This window comes from Bufo bufo, chromosome 3 (assembly GCF_905171765.1).
Source record: "Bufo bufo chromosome 3, aBufBuf1.1, whole genome shotgun sequence".
NCBI lineage: Eukaryota > Metazoa > Chordata > Amphibia > Anura > Bufonidae > Bufo > Bufo bufo.
The window spans coordinates 434,489,035-434,512,241 of NC_053391.1; the positions used below are offsets into that span (position 1 = coordinate 434,489,035).

Sequence of the window (23,207 nt, forward strand, 5' to 3'; positions counted from 1 at the left end):
TAAAAGGAAGTAAATATATTGAGATTCCTCTCTCGTGACAATTGTTCACTCCAGAAGCGGTCCACATATTGTATGGTAGAGATAGGACAGGAGAGGGGCAGCGTAGAAAAGAAACTTTACTAGTTTATCATTTATTTTTGTGTGTGTGGGGTGCAAGTGTTTGGTGCTGTGATCTGGACACTGGTAAATGTCTGGTAGGGAGGGGGGGGGGTTAAAAATCTACAAAATGAAACTGACTGACGTAAATGTTAAAATAAAATAAAAAAATCTTTTGCTGCTCCAGCGGTCCCCTCAGTTCTTTGTTTATTTTGCTCCGACGATAAAATGCCGTACCACATGTATGGATACAGCTGCATTCACATGACCACTGCAGCCAATCACTGGCCTCAGTGATGATGCTACCATGTACAGCACGTGGCCTCTGAGGTGGATGTAAAGCAGATTATTGCTGTAGCACAGTAAACAAAGAACGTCGGGAACGGCTCTTGAGTAACGATTTATTTTTACTTTATAAAATTTACTGTGGTCACTTTCAAACTGCAAATTCTCGGACAACCTCTTCAAGAGATAAATACTGTGGTGCAGATTCGCTAAAACGGACCCTTCCATTCCAACGTCTGTATGGAGTAAGATGTCACCATGATAAAGGCTGCCGATTGCCGATCCCTGAATTCTTTTTTTTATATTGGATGAGGTCCTCATGCTTTGATATAGAATACACTGATTTATGATAATGACTTTTAGAATAAAGAATTTGGCATTGACAGATATGTGGCAGGAATAATTCAGTCATACCCAAAAGGAAATTATGGATAAATTACCCAGCAGTAAAAAGTTGACAATTACAAATTTGTGATTATCCACTTACCAAGTCTGGGTAAAGAAATACATCAATGTCTGCAGTGCATTTGTTCTTCCATGCCCTCATCATTAGAGAAATGTGCAATAAATAACTGGTGTTGCAGTGTGTCAAAGTAAAAGAATTAAGAAATCTCTCATTACAACAACACCGATCCAAAGATGCCCATGTGTGAAAGGAGAAATTCCAACCTGATATGCGGTTGTTACTTTATAATAGAGCTACTGTACTGTCAGAAGGTAAAAATGGATACACACAGCTTGCTCACAATTTTACAAAAAATTGTTATATAAAAAATTTCATTGTTAAGCACAATTTTCAGAATTAGTAACTACTGGGGCAACAGGCTTGTTAATTATTTTACTCTGGTTCACCAAATGCAATTTTGAAAGGTGCGCTGTACACTTTAGGTCCTTGACACGTTATTAGGGTATACAGCAGAAGTTGACATAATGGTGAGCCTCTGAGGCCAGTGACTGGCTGCAGAGGTAATGGGTTGTCTATGAGACATCATTGCTGTAGGTGGGTAAGCAAAGCCCAGCAGGAAGAACTGAAGCAGAAGCGCTGGATAATACTGGGTGAGTAGTACTGCTAGACTGTTCAGGCCATTCACCCGAGTTTTCTTGCTTGTTGCTGAAACCAGACAAACCAGTTAATACTGAGAGGTCTTTAAAAGTAATCTGCCTTCCTTTCTGATAAAATTGGTTGTCCCATTACAACAGCTTAAGGGTCCATTCACACGTCCGTATGTGTTTTGCGGATCCGCAAAACACGGACACCGGCAATATGCGTTCCGCATTTTGCAGACCGCACATCCCCGGCACTCTCATAGAAAATGCCTTTTCTTGTCCACAATTGCGGACAAGAATAGGACATGTTCTATTTTTTGGCGGAACGGAAGTGCGGATCCGCAAATGTGGACAGCACATTCCAGCCCCATTGAAAATGAATGGGTCCGCACCTGTTCCGCAAAATTGCGGAACGGATGCAGACCCATTTTGCAGACATGTGAATGGACCCTATCCACAGAACAGGGGATAAGTGTCTGAGCAATAAGGGTCCAACAGCAAGAGGCCCCCACAGATCAAAAGAACGGGAACAGTGGCGGACATGAACATTCAGTTCTGTTACAATTCATTCCAGTTATTCTTTTACGAATAAGTTTATTGCTACTTATTTCATTCTTGATTTTTTTTTATTTTTTATCACTAAACGCTGTGTATTTTGGTATTCAGATATATAACATTTTAGGCAGGTATTAGCAATTAACAATAAATGCTAAAAAGGTTCCTATCCAGATGCTTAAATCCCAAGGATAAGGGGACTTTGATGTGTTCTTGGCAGGAAACCAAGTCAGCGTATGTGTCAAATATTCCCAAAGGTTAAAAAATAAAATGCATCTGTTAACTAGGAATGTGCGACCTGTAACTTCTATTTTATTGAAAGCTATTGAGCTAAAGAAAAGTTCATTTTGCTCAGCTTCCAGTAATTCTTTTCTCCATTAGAAGCTTCCTCTGGAGCCTTCACTAAATGGACTCTGGGAAGCGGAGCTGGCTCACCGGAGGCATCTGTGCTGCATTAATCTATTACTTAGCATATCTTTTCTTAATCAAGGTTTAAAGACTCTCCCCATCCAGCCTCCTGATTAAATAAGGTTATACAACTGACTCACAACAGAAGATTTTCCTGGAAAACACCTGTTTTGCATTGGCCATAAATCGAGCCTTTCTCCTGGCAGTCACAGGCAAGATAAGATGGCAAAGCACAAAGTAATTATGGATCAGAAATCTTTAGAAATGCAAGCTTCTTGAGGTGTTGTATATTATAGGATCTGTGCATGCTTAAAGGGGTTTTCCGCTCTATTTCTACTGATGACCTATCCTCTAGATAGGTCATCAGTATCTGATTGGAGGGGGTGTGACACCCGGGACCCGCACCAATCAGCTGTTTGAGAAGACTTCTCTCAGCTTTTCCTAGGCCAGTGCTAACACATTCACCTGTCACGTGGCCTAGGTGCAGCTCAGCCCCATAGAAGTGAATAGGGCAGAGCACAGCTGCTATACTATGTACGACGCTGTTCTTGGCCACGGTCCTCACAGGAACGCCAGTGCCTTCTCAAACAGCTGATCGGCAGGGGTCCCAGGTGTCGGACCCATCAGATACTGATGACCTATCCCGAGGAAAGGTCATCAGTAGTAAAAGGTCAGAAAACCCTTTTAAACCAAATGACATTGCCATTTAGTAGGGCTAGAATAATTGTATGGAAAAACTATGTATTAGACCACATTCAATGGTGGTGTTCCACCTGATCCAAGACATACGTTTAACTAGAGATACATATAAGAGCGGCGCTAAAAAGAACTATGGTGGATCACAGTAAAACATTTTTGACAGAGCAGCACAGGTACTGATGAATACACCTTCACTGGGCACAGATAGAATCATGGCCATTGACTGCAATAGCTGCTTTAGTTAAAGGGGTTGTCCACTTCTTGGCTTCTGTTGATCAATGTGTATGTAAGACAACGATATAGCAGTAATATAGCCATAAGCCGTGCCCCCTTGTTGGCCAAATCTTCTGTGCTGTCCGCATTGAGGCCTGTCCATAAGACGGTCATGTGACCAGACATCACACCACCTTCTCTATTCACACGCACTGCACCTGCAATAAACTCCCAACAAGTGAAATAAAAGCAGATGGTAGGTGCAGTGTATTTGAATGGAGAAAGGCTGAATGTTACGGTATGTCTGGAGTTTTTTTTGCCTGGCCGCGTGACTTTCCATCAGCAGCCATTTTACGGACAGGACCGCCGTGTGGACAGCACAAAAGACTTGACTACTAAGAGGACATACCTTATGAAATCTAGAAAATGGAATATAATATCAACAAATACAATATTAGTAAGTGTTAAATAGTCATCTTACATGCACACCGGTCAGCAGTATCCAGAAAGTGGCCAACCCCTTTAGTTAAGATGTCTATGTCTTTTTATTAACATTTTCTTACAGTAGGCTCATCAGTGGGTGACCTGCTAAAAAAAAAAAAAAAAAAAAACGCAATTCCGCTACAGTTTTACGGGTCTTTTTTTTTTTTTTTACGGCGCTCACTATGCATTATATTTTCTCTATTACGCCATTCACTGTATGGGATATCTTTTATTTAAATATTTGAATAGTATGGGTGTTGTCACACATGGCAATGCCCATAATGTTAATTTTTTTTTTAAATTATTTATTTTTATTGTAGACAGAAATCACTATACCCCAGTTCAGTGCTGCCACCTGAACTGGGATATACTAATAATGAGCCTAAAAGCCTAGTACAGGCTCCGGCTCCTTATTACAACAGGGGAAAGCGCGCACTTCTTGGTTTTAGCCTTCTTAGACACCGTGGCCACATTTGACCAAGCCATCTGAGGGGCTAAATGTCTGCAGTTGGCCTTACAGCCGATCGCGGACATTAGCTGTGGGTGCTGCTGTATGAAACAGCAGGCACCCGGTGTCTATGGTGCTCGCTCCATGCCAGAGACCCAATATCTGCCATACACGTACAGCAGATTTTGGGAAGGGGTCAAAAGGAACTTGCAGATCATTATGTTCTAGATCAGATAGAGCTCGGCAGACTGATATGCAACTTTTGCATGATCATTCTGAGATTTGGAGTCATGCGAGTGGTCCTCAATTGGGAGCCTTTCCTCTTTGAATTTACATACTGAGAAAGACCACTCGATTGACTCCTCATGTCAGAAAGAGCATAGATTCAGAGCCACAAAATCATATATCAACCTGCTCAGCTCCTCCTGCTCTATAACATGCTGCCCGCCGATTGGACGGCATGTTTAACATGACAGGTTCTCTTGAATGAGCTACAGCTAGGCGTGCATGCAAACAGCTGGACAGGGAGGTCGCTGGTGACGCTCTTTACATCTAGGATCTGTCAGCATCAGCTTGACGACAATTTCTATTTAACAAGGTTATTTTCGTAAAAGTAAAAATAATTAGAAACAGCAAAATTTACAAGACACTAAATTTGACATATTTGGACTATGAAGTCAATGATAGAGCTAGAGACAATGTAAACCATTAACCATTCACTGCTCGGTGAAATTTTGATATGACATGCCAGTCAGGCTGTCAAGGAATGAATAGAGCAGCCTACACTACATACATAATAAGGCTGGTCTCAATCTGTGCCCACTGAAAGGAGAACTAAGTGGTATTACCACCCTCACCAAGACCTCCTCCTCCCCTGCCCCTTATGTGTTCCAGCTGAGTAAGACTAGTGCCATGAATAAAACATAACCTTATGCCTCACATTTCTCTTGTTTTTCAGGAACAGACTGAATGCATTTCCATTATGTTTTTACCTCATACATTTGGCATTTAATGAGACTGTAATGTATAAAGCTTTATGCACTGAACATTTTCATCTTCGTTTTAACAAAGTTTACATTTGTAAGATTTTGGCGACATCATTTTAAGGAAGGGGGGGGGGGTTTATGGCCTACCCACTTGGTCGACTACTCCAACAAGAGGTTCGCGGAAGAGAAAATATTCCCTACAGACTACAAAGGAGAGCGATAGCATATGCACAACACCCCTTTTTCTCAGGAATGGTCCCCATGGATATATCCTTTAGGGCACATCCAGTAGATGATGGCACACTTGGGTTTATAACGGAGACCTGATGGATGCACGTGCATTGTGAAACCTATACCAAGTAGTCAAAAATATACAAAGTGTGGCAAGAGGCGTATGCCAGATGGGCACTATCAAACCAAGATCTGTCACACGTCCTACAAATGTAATCATAGCCCAGGGTGAACTAAAGCATGCACTGACATTCGGAGCAGCGCGTTGCCTTCTGCACATTTTCTAAATAATCCAATACCGGGGGGAATTTATTAAACTATTTTACGCCCGTTTTCTGGCACACAGAAGTTTCCAAAGTGGCACTAAACTTTTTGACTTTTTTCACTTCTCTCCATCTTTGAAAAGGGGCGAGAACAATAGATGGGGGTTAAGTGTTGTGTCACTTCAACAAGCAGGGATCAGCAACCTTCGGCACTCCAGCTGTTGTGAAACTACAATTCCCAGCATGCTCCACTCATTTCTATAGGAGTTCTTAGAAGAGGAGAACAAGTAAGCATGCTGGGAGTTGTAGTTTTACAACAGCTGGAGTGCAGGAGGTTGCCTACCCCTGATGTAGAGAACATTTGCTTGTTTTCATGGTTACGACCACCCTGCAATCCATCAGTGGTGGTCATGCTTGCACATTATAGGGAAAAAGTGCTGGCCTCTCTGGTGGCCAGGACCGTGAGATCTCACATAGGCTGGTGCATTTTTCTATAGTGTGCAAGCATGGCCACCTCTGATGGATACCATGGAAACACGCCAAGTATAATGTGATGGCAAAAAGAATCCAGCCAGCAAAGGAAGCAATATGGACAATCACAATACATTAGTAAGTGCCTTGTATTAACTTTTACTTCAGCAAATGGCATTTATAATGTAGAGAGACAATCCTTTTAAGTGGAAAGGAGAGACCACGGTCGACCCGACAGTTTAAATATAGTTTACACAAGATATTGGCATAAATTATAGTGCAAATTTACGCAGGCTCATAGCAGGCATAGATTTCAATTTCTGGTGCACAGATAGACGGGTATGAAGTGCCGGTCTAAGCAAATTTTCCCTGGCGTGTTTAGTTGCTCAGTTTTAACATAGGGAAACAAATCCTAGGCAAAAAACCTAAGCTGTAACTTTAGTAAACCTAAAGATTACTAAACCTAAGTTTACAGTGGATATTGACGTGGCATTTTAGGTTAAAAAATAATGCACCAGATCAGATGTTACATTAAAGGGGTTATCAGATGATTAATGTCAAAATGAAATCAGACATCAAATAGTCCATGACAATCTCTTACTAACAAAGCTAGAACCAGCCCTGTACCTCACATGGAACCAGAGATCTCCACATTCATTGCTCCAACTGTTCTGCTAGATATATTTCAAGCTGGCGGCACAGGGAGCATGTCCTTCCTGCTGCAGCACTCTCCTCATCACACCTCAGGGTGTGTGTCCTTTCTGCTGCAGCACTCTCCCTATCACACCTCAGGGTGTGTGTCCTTTCTGCTGCAGCACTCTCCCTATCACACCTCAGGGTGTGTGTCCTTTCTGCTGCAGCACTCTCCCTATAACACCTCAGGGTGTGTGTCCTTTCTGCTGCAGCACTCTCCCTATCACACCTCAGGGTGTGTGTCCTTTCTGCTGCAGCACTCTCCCTATCACACCTCAGGATGTGTGTCCTTTCTGCTGCAGCACTATCCCTATCACACCTCAGGGTGTGTGTCCTTTCTGCTGCAGCACTATCCCTATCACACCTCAGGGTGTGTGTCCTTTCTGCTGCAGCACTCTCCCTATCACACCTCAGGGTGTGTGTCCTTTCTGCTGCAGCACTCTCCCTATCACACCTCCGGGTGTGTGTCCTTTCTGCTGCAGCACTATCCCTATCACACCTCAGGGTGTGTGTCCTTTCTGCTGCAGCACTCTCCCTATCACACCTCAGGATGTGTGTCCTTTCTGCTGCAGCACTATCCCTATCACACCTCAGGGTGTGTGTCCTTTCTGCTGCAGCACTATCCCTATCACACCTCAGGGTGTGTGTCCTTTCTGCTGCAGCACTCTCCCTATCACACCTCAGGGTGTGTGTCCTTTCTGCTGCAGCACTCTCCCTATCACACCTCCGGGTGTGTGTCCTTTCTGCTGCAGCACTATCCCTATCACACCTCAGGGTGTGTGTCCTTTCTGCTGCAGCACTCTCCCTATCACACTTCAGGGTGTGTGTCCTTCCTGCTGCAGGTTACTCCCTGTAATTGTCCCACCTTCTAAAAAGAGATTTGGCTGGTGACAGTTGAAGGATGGAACTCAGCATATGTGTTCACCACAGCAATGTTAAAGGGGGTTTCTCATCTCAGACAATGGGGGCATATCGCTAGGAAAAGCCCCCATTGTCTTTTAGGTGCGGGTCCCACACCTAGATCGAGAACGGAGCCCCGAAAGTGAAGGAGGGCGCACTGCGCATGCGCAGCCGCCCTCCATGCATTCCTATGGGGCCGCCGAAAATAGCCGAGCACTGGCTCGGCTATTGCCGTCTGCCCCATAGAAATGAATGGGAGCATGGGCCGCACATGCGTGGCACGCTCCCATTCACTTCTATGGGAGAGGCGGGAATTAGCGCTTGGTGGTTGATGGATCCCGGAAAATCTGGGGTCCTCCAGCCACAGCGCTCCCCGCTCCGTTCTCGATATAGGTGCGGGTCCCAGCGGTGGGACCCGCACCTATCAGACAATGGAGGCATATCCTAGCGATATGTCCCTGTTGTCTAAGATGGGAATACCCCTTTAAGGAGGTGGACAGAGAAATTAGGAAAATAACAGCAGGTGGCGCTATGCAGATACATTTTATTGAATAACTCAGTCGCTATACTAAATATTTAATTACTTACAAATACAAAAACAGTCAGTCAGATTCAGGTGTTGATTTGAAAAATGTAGAATATTTTTCATAGGACAACCCCTTTAAAGTCCATGGGGAACTTCATCCTGTGCATTAGTGCACAATGGAAGATACATTCATACTGTCAGAGGAAAAAATTCTGGGACCATGTAAAAACGGTCAATGTAATGAATATGATGTATTTATTAAAACATTGCAACGATCTTAATAAATTTCTCTGCAACTAAAGACATTTATTAAAGAAGTCTAGCCCATCAAATGTGCTCCACAAAAACGCGGATCAGATGCGGACCAAAAATAGGGACGTGTGAATGGGGTCTTAGAAACTAGTGTGAACGCAGCAATTATTTTTCTAAGTAGAGAGTATTATGCAAACTATTGTCAAGTTGCTATCCCTCATTCACCTCGGGAAAATTCTGACAGAACTCATGAATACTTGCGCACTTTGGATTCATTTTGGAGTCCCACTGAAATGAATAGGATTTGATGTAGCTTTATCATAAAATTGCTAAATATAAATAAAATAAAAAGCACACAACAAAAGACACGAGTGTGAATGCACCGTTGTTTAGAACCTATGTCCTTCAGTTTTACAGTAAACTAAGAAGGTAATAAATCTGCCCTAGTGTGCTAGAGCACCAGCTGTGTTATGTTTAAGGTGCACGAGATTCCCCCAAAGTACCATATTTTCCAGTGGACGTGTAACTCCAGTTTTACAAAGCCTCTCGTATGTCATACAGACATATAGGAAGGTTATCTTAGTGGGGTTCCCGAGTTGCCATTTCCACTAATCACTAGACCTTTGTCCTTTCAGATTTTAGATATGATTAATAAAAAAACATTTCAATCAAAACAAAATCTAGTATACAACGACCTATGTCTAAAAGCTACAACCAGCCCTGTACCTCACATGGATCCAGAGATCTCCCCATTTATTTCTCCAATTGCTCTTCTACAGGGTGGGCCATTTATATCGATACACCTTAATAAAATGGGAATGGTTGGTGATATTAACTTCCTGTTTGTGGCACATTAGTATATGTGAGGGGGGAAACTTTTCAAGATGTGTGGTGACCATGGCGGCCATTTTGAAGTCGGCTATTTTGAATCCAACTTTTGTTTTTTCAATAGGAAGAGGGTCATGTGACGCATAAAACTTATTGGGAATTTCACACAAAAAACAATGGTGTGCTTGGGTTTTAACATAACTTTATTCTTTCATGAGTTATTCACAAGTTTCTCTTTGTTTACAGCCATTGACATGTCGCCGAGGTTAACACGTGAGGAGCGGATAGAAATTGTGTTGATGTCTGGTGAACGCAGTAACCGGGTCATTGCAGCAGATTTCAATGCAAGACACCCTACGAGACCACCCATCTCCCATGCTACAGTTAGCAAACTGCTTGCTAAGTTTCGTGAAACTGGTTCAGTGTTGGATTTGCCAAAATGTGGACGCATGAAATCTGTCTCTAATGAAGAAACATCAGTGGCTGTCCTAGCTTCATTCAGCAAGAGTCCACAGCGTAGCACTCGCCGCATGTCACTGGAGAGTGGCATTAGTTGAACATCCCTTTGGCGGCTATTAGCTACTCACAAATGGCACCCTTACAAACTCCAGCATCTCAACGAGGATGACCCAGATCGGCGCACTGAATTTGCAGAATGGGCAAAACAAAAATTGGAACAGGACCCTCAGTTTACGCAAAAGATTTTGTTCAGTGATGAGGCAAACTTTTATGTGAATGGTGAAGTTAAAGGGTTTCTGTCACCCCACAAAACTCATTATTTTTTTTGGATAGTTAGATTCCTCATAGCGCGATATAGGAGAATATAATAGTCTTACTTACTTTCATGAGGCCGATTCTTTAGAAAACGAAGTTTTATAATATGTAAATGAGGGCTCTACCAGCAAGTAGGGCGTCTACTTGCTGGTAGCCGCAGCAGAAAACCGCCCCCTCGCCGTGTTGATTGACAGGGCCAGCCGTGATCTCCTCCTCCGGCCGGCCCTGTCAGTAATTCAAAAATCGCGCGCCTCTGGTCATTCGGCGCAGGCGCTCTGAGATGAGGAGGCTCGTCTCCTCAGCACTCCCTCAGTGCGCCTGCGCCGATGACATCACCGAAAGAGAAGACGTCATCGGCGCACTGAGGGAGTGCTGAGGAGACGAGCCTCCTCATCTCAGAGCGCCTGCGCCGAATGACCAGAGGCGCGCGATTTTTGAATTACTGACAGGACCGGCCGGAGGAGGAGATCACGGCTGGCCCTGTCAATCAACACGGCGAGGGGGCGTTTTTCTGCTGCGGCTACCAGCAAGTAGACGCCCTACTTGCTGGTAGAGCCCTCATTTACATATTATAAAACTTCGTTTTATAAAGAATCGGCCGCATGAAAGTAAGTAAGACTATTATATTCTCCTATATCGCGCTATGAGGAATCTAACTATCCAAAAAAAAAAAAAAAAAGAGTTTTGTGGGGTGACAGAAACCCTTTAACAAACAAAACCACCGCTATTGGTCTGACACTAACCCACATTGGATAGATCCCTCCAAGACTGTTGGAACAAAAAAATTGATGGTATGGTGTGGTATATGGGGTACAAAGATATTGGGGCCATTCTTCATCAATGGAAACCTCAAGGCCACTGGATATGCGAAATTGCTACATGATTATGCACTGAAGATGGCACGTTCCCTGAGTTTTTCCAGCAAGATGGTGCACCACCACATTATGGGTGTCAGGTCAGAGCATTCCTAGATGAACAGTTTCCTGGAAAGTGGATTGGTCGTCGTGGACCAGTTGAATGGCCCCTAAGGTCTCCCGATCTGACCCCCTTAGACTTTTATCTTTGGGGTCATTTGAAGGCAATTGTCTATGCTGTGAAGATACGAGATGTGCAGCACCTGAAACTACGGATACTGGAAGCCTGTGCTAGCATTTCTCCTGCGGTGTTGCTATCAGTGTGTGAAGAGTGGGAGAAGAGGGTTGCATTGACAATCCAACACAATGGGCAGCACATTGAACACATTTTATAAGTCGTCAGAAACTTGTAAATAACTCATGAAAGAATAAAGTTACGTTAAAACCAAGCACACCATTGTTTTTCTTGTGAAATTCCCAATAAGTTTGATGTGTCACATGACCCTCTTCCTATTGAAAAAACTAAAGTTGGATTCAAAATGGCCGACTTCAAAATGGCCACTATGGTCACCACCCATCTTGAAAAGTTCCCCCCTCACATATACTAATGTGCCACAAACAGGAAGTTAATATCACCAACCATTCCCATTTTATTAAGGTGTATCCATATAAATGGCCCACCCTGTAGATTTATTTTAGGCTAGCAGCTTCTCAGAGGGTGTGTCCTATCTGCTGCAGCTAGTGGCAGTCGAAGGATGGAACTGAGCATGTGCGGTATTCTCAGTGAGCAGGACAAAGAAATAAGAAAAACAAAAACAGTAGGTGGCGCTATACAGGCAGATTTCAGTGAATAATTCAGCTATACATAGATCTCTCTTTTCATCTATTTACACTGCCTGTCCAAAAAAAATAAAAAAAAAGTTGCCACCTGGATTTACCTAAGCAAACAGTTATGAGCCTCCTATTGGATAATTACTGCATGGGCGATTATCTTTCACCTGGCAATAAGTTATTTAACCCCAACTGGTGCAATGAGTTGCTTCTCATTTCTTATACAACCATGTCGAAAGACACATCTCGTGGTCGTGGAAAAGATGTCTGTTTGAGAAGGGTCAAACCATTGGCATGCATCAAGCAGAGAAAACATCTAAGGAGATTACAGAAACGACTAAAATTGGGTTAAGAACTCTCCAACGCATCATTAAAAACTGGAATACATAAGATAGTGGGGACCCATCGTATTAGAGGAAGAAATGTGGCGGGAAAAAAATCCTGAATGATCGGCGATCACTTAAACGTTTGGTGAAATCAAAATCGAAGAAAAACAACAGTAGAACTCAGGGCTATGTTTAATAGTGAAAGTAAGAGTATTTCCACATGCACAATGCAAAGGGAACTCAAGGGATTGGGACTGAACAGCTGTGTAGCCGTAAGAAAACCACTGATCAGTGAGGCAAACCAGAAAAAAGGGCTTCAATTTGCTAGGGAGCATAAAGATTGGACTCATGTGGTCTGATGAGTCCAGATTTACCCTGTTCCAGAGTGATGGGCGCATCAGGGTAAGAAGAGAGGCAGATGAAGTGATGCACCCATCATGCCTAGTGCCTACTGTACAAGCCTGTGGGGGCAGTGCTATGATCTGGGGTTGCAGCAGTTGGTCAGGTCTAGGTTCAGCAACAGTATGTGCTCCAAGAATGAGGTCAGCTGACTACCTGAACATACAGAATGACCAGGTTATTCCATCAATGGATTTTTTCTTCCCTGATGGCATGGGCATATTCCAAGAGGACAGGATTCATCGGGCTTAAATTGTGAAAGAGTGGTTCAGGGAGCATGAGACATCATTTTCACACATGGATTGGCCACCACAGGGTCCAGACCTTAACCCCATTGAGAATCTTTGGGATGTGCTGGAGAAGGCTTTGCGGAGCAGTCAGACTCTACCATCATCAATGCAAGATCTTGGTGAAAAATTAATGCAACACTGGATGGAAATAAATCTTGTGACATTGCAGAAGCTTATCGAAAGAATGCCACAGCGAATGCGTGCCGTAATGAAAGCTAAAGGCGGCCCAACTAAATATTTTTGGTGGCGACTTTTGTTTTGGACGGGCAGTGTATATCCAGGACTGTGATGAGGGGACATACTCTGCGTCTGGAGGAAAGAAGGTTTGTACACAAACATAGAAAAGGGTTCTTTACGGAAAGAGCAGTGAGACTATGGAACTCTCTGCCTGAGGAGGTGGTGATGGTGAGTACAATAAAGGAATTCAAGAGGGGCCTGTGGTGTTCTTGTATTGGGGTCCTTTGCTGCCTGTGACAAATACCCCATATAAATGAGGACTTGCCTAGTTTTACATACACTACAGGTAAATGTACAATCACGAGCAAAAGGGAAGTGAAGTGAAAAGGAAAGCGCTCAGTTGAGCATCCCGTGGTGTGGGCAAAGCGCTAGGTCAGGACTGCTATCTCTATTCATTAGCCATCCCAGCTGGGCAGTAGGTAGGCAGCTGTTAACGTGATCAATGACTTACCTAAATGTCATCTCAACTGATTCGCTTCGAAATTACCAGCAAGTGAGACTAATGTACAGGTGCTAATTTATTTAAACCGTTCTCTTCACTTGTACGTAGCATTAGAAACTGCATCTGGCACCTAATGTTAGCTGTCAGTTGTACTTAGTCATGCCTCTTCTAATGACTCTGTTCATTAGAAATGAGCACAAATTATGAAATATTGTGAAAAATGATACGGCAAATAGATCGGACACAGCAAATCAATTAGAGAAATTTCCTGCAGAATTTGCTCTCCTAGCAGGAGGAGAACATGCAGGTTTCCGAGCAAGAGATGAGAACAATTAAAAAGCAATTGACAAGAAGTTGGCAGCCGTATTTATCAATCTGCTGGCACGTAGGCAAGGAATTGTTTCTCTAGTAAAATTGGAAATGTACATATATTTTTATGATACATGTATATACATGCACAGTGCCGCTGCCGTTACTATCGCATACCAGATAGCTCACAGTACTGAGCAATCGTCAGGGCATCCTTTCCCTCGTGTACATTTCCCTTATACAAATGCTGAACACAAAACGCGTCAGCAATAGTGGAGGTACAATTTGTTTTCCTACATACAGAAGGACATTAGGGAGATGAGGGGGATTTAGCTAGCATCTAGCTTTTATTTTTAGGGAAGAGTATTACATTGGTCAGTGTGAGGGAAAGTTCACACATGCCAAACAATGTCGCTGATTTGCCATCGCAGATTTTCCTGCAGCAGATCAGCAGCTTTTGTACAGTACCAGCAAACTGGATGAGATTGTCCGAAATTTCATCCAAGCACTGCGCCAAAAATCTGCACAGTAACTTGGCCTGTGGGGGTGAATTTGAAGTCTACAGCATGTCAATTTTAGGCTACATGCACATGACCGCGACATGTTTTGCGATTTGCAAAACACGGATGCCGTCCGTGTGCGCTCCACAATCCGCAGATCGGAACGGGCCGCTCATAATAGAAATGCCCATTTTTGTCCACAAAACAGACAAGAATAGGACATGTTCTATTTTTTTTTTTTGCGGGGCCACAGAACGGAGAAACGGATCCAGACATCACGCGGAGTGCTGTTCACATCTGTTGCGGCCCCATTGAAGCGAATGGGTCCGTATCTGAGCCGCAAAAAAATGTGTCGTGTGAATGAGGCCTTATGCTGCAGATTTTAACCTTTGCAATGGAGAGGATGAAATGCACAGCCATTTCCACGGAAAAAACGGCAACGTTATTTTCCACTATATTAAGTTCCACAAGTCATGCATTTCCGTGTGGTTGAAATCGGCATAAAAATCCACATGTAAATGCGTAATGAAATGTTACTCAGATATTGATGTGGACGTGTAGATTTTGACCCAGATTTCATTCCGGATCCGCAATGATATCCACACATAAAGCATTACGTCTTGTGAATTTCAAAACTCCATTGATTTTAATAGAAAAAAAAATCTGCGGCAAATATTGCCAGTTTCAAAAACTGATTCCACAAGAAGAACACCATACTAAAAAGAACATCTGCAGCTGTACACATTGTGAGCAAAACACGCTGGTGGGGAGGGGGGCTTGGATATCACAACCTGCACTCCAAAATTCTGGCTTCAAAATGTCGCAGCATAGGGTCTTTGCAACATGTTGGGTTCCCTGTGCAAAAACTTTGCAACTTTTTTTATATTTTTTGCCATACCCTCCAGTTTTGAAAAGTGGGTGTTAGCTATGTTAGGCTACTTCCACACTTGAGGTAGCCGGGTCTGGCAGGCTGTTCCGGCGGGGTAACAGCCTGCTGGATCCGTACTAACGCTAGCCGACAGTGCTGCCGGAAGTCCACTCTGATCCCATTCACTATAATGGGGGCGGGCCGGAGAGGCGGCCGCAATAAAACTACAGCATGCTTGTTTGCATCCGTCCCGCCTCCATTATAGTGAATGGGAACGGAGAGGACTTCCAGCGGCACGGTGGGATAGCATTAGCATGGATTCGGCAGCCTGCCGTACCCTGCTGCCGCAGTGTGAAAGTAGCCTTAATGAGTTTCACTTCAGATTTATCACTTTTTTTTTTTAAGTTGCAAACTGACTCCATCCAGTACAAACTGAAATACCACTTCTAGACCATAGTGTAAGGTTTAAAGATGCACTAAATGGAACAAACACCATGCATCATGTGATAAACCTGGTGCAAAGTACACCAATGTAGACTACTGCAAAACTGACTTCAAATATTATTCTCATGATAAATTCCCCCTACTGTGCTAAACTGGGTGCAGATTTGGGGTGTGAACTGCGAAATGTGTGAACTTAGCCTAAGGCTCAGTTCACACCTGAGCGTTTTACAGCGCATTCCTACGCGCTGTAAAACGCTCAACAAGGAGAAACCAATGCTTCCCTATGGGAATGGTTCTCACCTGGGCGTTTTACAGCGCGTACGATCGCGCTGTAAAACGCCCGACGCTCACACAAGTAAAACGCCCGACGCTCACACACGTTTTTTTGGGCGCTTGTCGCGCGTTCCCGTACATAGACTTTCGGGAACGCGCGACACTGTGTGCACACTTGTCTCTGTATGCGCGCTTGTAAACGTCCGTACAATCGCGCATACAGAGCGCTCCTTTCAGAACGCTCAGGTGTGAACTGAGCCTAAAGGTCCTACCACATGGGACATAAAACCAGTACTACAGATTTTGCTGCTGATCATCTCCAAAAGTGATGCCCAACCTGCAGCCCTCCAGCTGTTGCCAAACTACAACTCCCAGCATGCCTGGGCAGCCTACAGCTATTAGGGCATGTTGGGAGTTGTAGTTTTGCAACAGCTGAAGGGCTTCAGGTTGAGCACCCCTGCTCTAAAAAAACAGCAACAAATCTGCACGCGTTATACGCAGATTTAATTAATGTGGATTTTGCTGTAGATTGGCTGCAAATTTCACCCTATGCATTGCAAAAGGAGAAAATCGCCAGTGAAACCTGCAGCCTAAATAACGCAGATTAAACAAATCTCATCCACTTTGGTGCTATTGTAACACACTAAGGGTCCATTCACACGTCCTGATTTTTTTTCATCCAGAAAAAACAGTCTGTTTTTTGCGGATCCGTTGTTCCGCAATTGTGTCAGTTTTCCTGAATTTTTACATCTGAATCCGTTCCGTTCTTCCGCAAAAAATGGATGATATTCGGAGACACACGGTCCTTTTTTTTGCGGAAGAACGGAACGGATTCAGATGAAAAAATTCAGGAAAACTGACACAATTGCGGATCCATAGACTTTCATTAGGCTACAGACCGCAATTTGCGGATAATAATAGGACAAGTTGATTATTTTTTGCGGATCTGCGGAACGGACAAACGGAAACGGACAGCACACGGTTTTTTCCAGGAACCATTGAAATGAATGGAACCGCATCATATCCGCTAAAAAAACGGATCGGATAAGGATAAAAAATCAGGACGTGTGAATGGACCCTTAAAATGTTATGTCTGCAAATTAACAGCAGAAAATCTGCAGCACATACATCTGGCTGCATCTATTCTAAGGCCTCTTTCACACGGGCGTCGCGGGTGAGGGCAGGATGCGATGCAGGTGCGTTCAGGGAAAATCGTGTGAGTAGGCACGCAATTTTTTGTCAGTTTTGACTGCGATTGCGTTCCGTTGTTCAGTTTTTTCCCCCACGAGTGCAATGCATTTTGCACGCGCGTGAGAAAAAACTGAATGTGGTACCCAGACCCGAACCCGGACTTCTTCACTGAAGTTCGGGTTTGGTGTTCTGTAGATTTTATTATTTTCCATTATAACATGGTTATAATGGAAAATAATAGCATTCTTTATCACAGAATGCTAAGTATAATGTGAATTGAGGGTTAAAAAAATAATAAAAACATAACTCACCTCATTCCCTTGTTCGCAGCCAAGATCCTCTTCTTTGTTCTTCTTGAAGGACCTGCAAAAGGACCTTCGCTGACATCATCGCACTTACCACGTGGTGACGTCAGCGCAGATCCTGCTGAATAAAGGATCTTCATTTAGAAGGACCTGCGATGACGTCAGTGAAGGTCCTTTTGCAGGTCCTTCAAGAAGAACAAAGAAGAGGATCCTGGCTCGCGATCAAGGGAATGAGGTGAGTTATGTTTTTATTATTTTTTAACCCTCAATTCACATTATACTTAGCATTCTGTATTAAAGAATGCTATTATTTTCCATTATAATCATGTTATATGGAAAATAATAAAATCTACAGAACACCAAACCCAGACCCGAACTTCAGTGAAGAAGTCTGGGTTCGGGTCTGGGTACCACATTCAGTTTTTTCTCACGCGCAAAACGCATTGCACTCGCGCGGAAAAAAACTGAACAACGGAATGCAATCGCAGTCAAAACTGGCTGAAATTGCGTGCCTACTTGCACGATTTTCCCTGAACGCACCAGCATCGCATCCGGCCCTCACCCGCGACGCCCGTGTGAAAGAGGCCTAAAGGTGCATTAACAGATTTGTACAGACTGACTCGTTCATCAGAATGTGGTTTGCAGAAATGCATGTGCTTACCACCAGAAAAACCCAATTCAGGTGGATGGGAATGGTTTTCAGTCCCAGACATTTATGCGACAAATCTGCCACAAAAAGTCTGCAATGTTAACACTACCAATAAAGCGGATTACATTTAAACAACTCTCATCCACACTCTACAAAAAAGATCTGTGTGAATCCACGTGGAAATGGACATGTGGTGCAGATTTTAATCTTCAGCATGTCAATCTATGCACAGGGTGCAATTTGGAGGAACCTTGGCCCGTGGGCCTAACCCTAAAGCTGTGTTAGTTTCTATTTCCTTCATTGCTCCACCGACGTTGAATTATTGGTGTTCTCCTGGTAGTCATTCCAACATCTTGATCACAGCTCTGAACATACAGCAACTCTCTGAAATGAAGAATTTCCTTGATATATAGTGGAATTACTGCATAATGGAAGGCACACCAGAGGTCTCCTGTGTTCTACACAGATCTTGTCGACAACATGACCCCACAGTGGTCGTAACAAGGAAGTCACCGCAGAACTGTGAAGGCAGCGCAGTGTGTTATTTAATGTGACCAGTCCTACACAAGACAGCAGAACAAATGCCCTGGCTTTCGACAGAAATGCGCTCAGCATTACCCCGACAGTTTGATTAAAATTCACAGGGATTTGGGACAGTTTCACCAGAGTTGAAGAGTTTTCAATATAAAACTCTGCACGAAATTACTTCTCCAACCGAGCAGCTCTACTTACATCAATATCCTCTTGGGTAAATGTCTCTGGATCCTCTCCCATCATGTTGGCTAAATGTCTCTTTCCAATGTTGAACTCTTCAATCTGTTTTTTAATAAAAGCCTCTGTGTACTTTTCAGGTCCCGAGGCTGCAACATTTTTCCTCTGTACTGTGGAACTGGTATGTATTAGTCGAGACGCCTGTGCCAAAATAAGAGGGGCAGGGATACAAAAAAAACTAAGAGGAGAAAAACTAATCAAATGATCACTAAACACCAAATAAACGAGCCGGTAGAATACACAGAAGACAGGTAAGGCCATGTTCACTATATGGCATCAGCACTTACCAGCAACACCGGCGACAACATAAAGTTACAATACAATAAAAATATAATAAAACAGACTAAACTTTGAAGATTAATTGCTTTTCATACTCACTGTGATAAATGAATACAATACTGACCCTACTTACCGAAGATACAAAGGAAAAAATGCACACTGTCATCACAAAGTAGTGGGAACGTCTCAGCTTGTAGCATTGCTACTATTTAGGATTGTGTACACAATGGGTCGTCATTAAAGCTGGAAAAGTAGAACATGTCTACGTCATTTTGAAGACCTCTGGTGCACAAGGAGTAACTTGCCATGGCATTTTGTTGCCTGACCAGGCTGGCATAAGGTACTGTCCTCAATAGTAAATGTGTTGCACAACTGCAATCCTTCTCTTAAAAGGGTATTCCCATCAGGAACATTGGCGGCAAATCACCATCATACGCCATCAATGTCAGATAGGAGAGGGTCCCCATTCACTTCAGTGTGGCTGAGCTACGCCTAGGCCATGTGACCGATTAAACACATGGCCTAGGCTAAGCTGATCTGAGGGGGTCCTGGGTGTCGGACACCCACTGATCAGACACTACTGACTTATCCAGAGAATAGAGAAAGAAAGGTGTGCAGGAGCAGCACAGCAAGCGGCTAGTGTAGAGCGATAATGGAAGTCATGCAGCAGCTGGGCAGAAGATCACAGATCCAAAGCAATCCAAGGTATGTAGAAAAAGTGGAGGGCCACAGCAGCATATCCAAAATCCTTCTTTATTTCAATCGATCACCGCATAACACAGCAGCAACGTTTCGGCTAGGAATAGCCTTTGTCAAGCAAAGGCTTGACAAAGGCTATTCCTAGCCGAAACGTTGCTGCTGTTTTTATGCTGTGTTATGCGGTGATCGATTGAAATAAAGAAGGATTTTGGATATGCTGCTGTGGCCCTCCACTTTTTCTACTTATCCAGAGAATAGGTCATTAGTATAAGGCTACATGCACACAACCGTTGTGTGTTTGGACAGCCATTAATATAACTGCGTATTCTTGTCCGCAAAACGGACAAGAATAGGACAGGTTATATTTTTTTTGCGGACCACGGAACGGAGCAATGGATGCGGACAGCACGCGGAGTCCTGTCCACATCTTTTGCGGCCCCTTTGAAGTGAACGGGTCCACATCCAAGCTGCAAAAACCTCGGCTCGGATGCGGACCCAAACAACGGTCGTGTGCATGTAGCCTAACTCTTGGGAAACCCCTTTAATGTCCCAGATGGGCGAACCCCAGGAAAGTTGCAGATACGCTGCAGATTTTCTGGCTTAATTTGCAGGTGGAAAATCTGAAATGTACTAAAGTGGAAGCGATTTATAAAAAAATATATATATGTGGATAATTGACAATGCACAAGACATTACACACAATTTCCAAAAGCAGAAACAACTAAAATTTGAAATCATTAATATTCTGCAATGTAACAACTTTACTAGGGTCCTCAGAATAAAATGACCTACCTACTATAAGCTTTCGGGGGCATTCACAACCGTATTTTCGGTGCGCATCACATTTGGACCCATTCATTTATTAGTAGTGTTGAGTGAACTTCTGTTTTCAAGTTCGGCGTACAAGGTTCGGGTTCTGTAAGAATTCCGTTATGGATGTCGCTACCACGGACCATAAGTTATGGTCCGTGGTAGTGTAATCCATAATGTCATTCTCAGATAGCCCGAACCTTGTACGCCAAACTTAAAAACAGAAGTTTGCTCATCCCTATTTATTAGGACCACTAAAGATGTGGAGACACTGTCTGCATCCATATGTCCGTTCCACAGCCCCACCAAAAAAATAGAACATGTCCTATCCTTTTCAATTTTGCGGACAAGAATAGGCATTTCTAACAAAGGGCGGGAAGTGCTGATGCGCAAAATATGGAATTCATGCGACCAGTATCTGAGTTTTGTGGATCCACAATTTGCGGACCGGAAAGCGGACACGGTAGTGTGAATGCCCCTTTAGGGTAAAGTGAATTTCATGTGTCTTAACAAGCTTTTTTTGTGACATTTTTCTGGTTCCATATTTTAACGTGTTTTTGTTAAGCTTTTAATTTTCTTGTTTTAATCTATTTATAAGTCTACGGGAAAACTCCATACCTAGAGCATGCTGCATCCAAGAAACGCATGAAAATCCACCTTTTATAGCACAATTATTTTTTCTTATTGTCCTACTCTAAAAACTAGGGGCGTCTTAGGCTACTTTCACACTTGCGGCAGTGTGATCCGGCGGGCAGTTCCGTCGTCGGAACTGCCCGCCGGATCCGCCGCTGACTGAAAGCATTTGCAAGGACGGATCCGTCTCTCCGCTTGTCATGCGGACAGACGGATCAGTCTTGTATCTTTTTACACATTTTTACCGGTCTGCGCATGCGCAGGCCGGAAGGACGGATCCGGCATTCCGGTATTTTGAATGCCGGATCCGACACTAATACATTCCTATGGGAAAAAATGCTGGATCCGGCATTCAGGCAAGTCTTCAGTTTTTTTCGCCGGAGATAAAACCGTAGCATGCTACGGTTTTATCTTTTGCCTGATCAGTAAAAACGACTGAACTGAAGACATCCTGATGCAAACTGAACGGATTACTCTCCATTCAGAATGCATGGGGATATGCCTGATCAGTTTTGTTCCGGTATAGAGCCCCTGTGACGGAACTCTATGGCTACTTTCACACTTGCGTTTTTCTTTTCCGGCATAGAGTTCCTTCACAGGGGCTCTATACCGGAAAAGAACTGATCAGTTTTATCCCCATGCATTCTGAATGGAGAGTAAGGCCTCTTTCACACTTGCGTTGTCCGGATCCGGCGTGTACTCCACTTGCCGGAATTACACGCCGGATCCGGAAAAACGCAAGTGTACTAAAAGCATTTGAAGACGGAACCGTCTTCCAAATGCGTTCAGTGTTACTATGGCACCCAGGACGCTATTAAAGTCCTGGTTGCCATAGTAGTAGTGGGGAGCGGGGGAGCAGCATACTTACCGTCCGTGCGGCTCCCCGGGCGCTCCAGAGTGACGTCAGAGCGCCCCATGCGCATGGATGACGTGATCCATGTGATCACATGATCCATGCGCTTGGGGCGCCCTGACGTCACTCTGGAGCGCCCGGGGAGCCGCACGGACGGTAAGTATGCTGCTCCCCCGCTCCCCGCTACACTTTACCATGGCTGCCAGGACTTTAGCGTCCCGGCAGCCATGGTAACCACTCTGAAAAAGCTAAATGTCGGCTCCGGCAATGCGCCGAAACGACGTTTAGCTTAAGGCCGGATCCGGATCAATGCCTTTCAATGGGCATTAATTCCGGATCCGGCCTTGCGGCAAGTGTTCCGGATTTTTGGCCGGAGCAAAAAGCGCAGCATGCTGCGGTATTTTCTCCGGCCAAAAAACGTTCCGTTCCGGAACTGAAGACATCCTGATGCATCCTGAACGGATTTCTCTCCATTCAGAATGCATTAGGATAATCCTGATCAGGATTCTTCCGGCATAGAGCCCCGACGACGGAACTCTATGCCGGAAGACAAGAACGCAAGTGTGAAAGAGCCCTAATCCGTTCAGTTTGCATCAGGATGTCTTCAGTTCAGTCGTTTTGACTGATCAGGCAAAAGAGAAAACCGTAGCATGCTACGGTTTTATCTCCGGCTAAAAAAACTGAAGACTTGCCTGAATGCCGGATCCGTCCTTCCGGTATGCGCATGCGCAGACTGAAAAAAAGGTGAAAAAATAAATGCCGGATCCGTTTTTGCCGGATGACACCGGAAAGACGGATCCGGCATTTCAATGCATTTTTTCGACTGATCAGGCATTTTTAAGACTGATCAGGATCCTGATCAGTCTTACTAATGCCATCAGTTAGCATACATTTTGCCTGATCCGGCAGGCAGTTCCGGCGACGGAACTGCTTGCCGGATCTCTCTGCCGCAAGTGTGAAAAACGCTAGTGTGAAAAGAAAAACGCTAGTGTGAAAGTAGCCTTATAGGACGAAGAATACGGTAATCTGGGCCTCTGTGTGTGCATGAAACCACCCATGCAATAACTAGGTAAATTCCCCTCTGCA

The 23,207-nt window shown here is 44.0% G+C and overlaps 1 protein-coding gene across 1 annotated transcript in view; it reads right to left on the bottom strand.

Moving 5' to 3' along the window:
• Positions 1 to 23,207, bottom strand: part of MRPS9 (mitochondrial ribosomal protein S9) — a 78,215-nt gene that overhangs the window by 41,065 nt on the left and 13,943 nt on the right. The window contains exon 2 of the mRNA XM_040425015.1: positions 18,809 to 18,988. Within this exon, the coding sequence (XP_040280949.1) occupies positions 18,809 to 18,988 (180 nt within the window). The remainder of the gene's footprint in view (positions 1 to 18,808; positions 18,989 to 23,207) is intronic.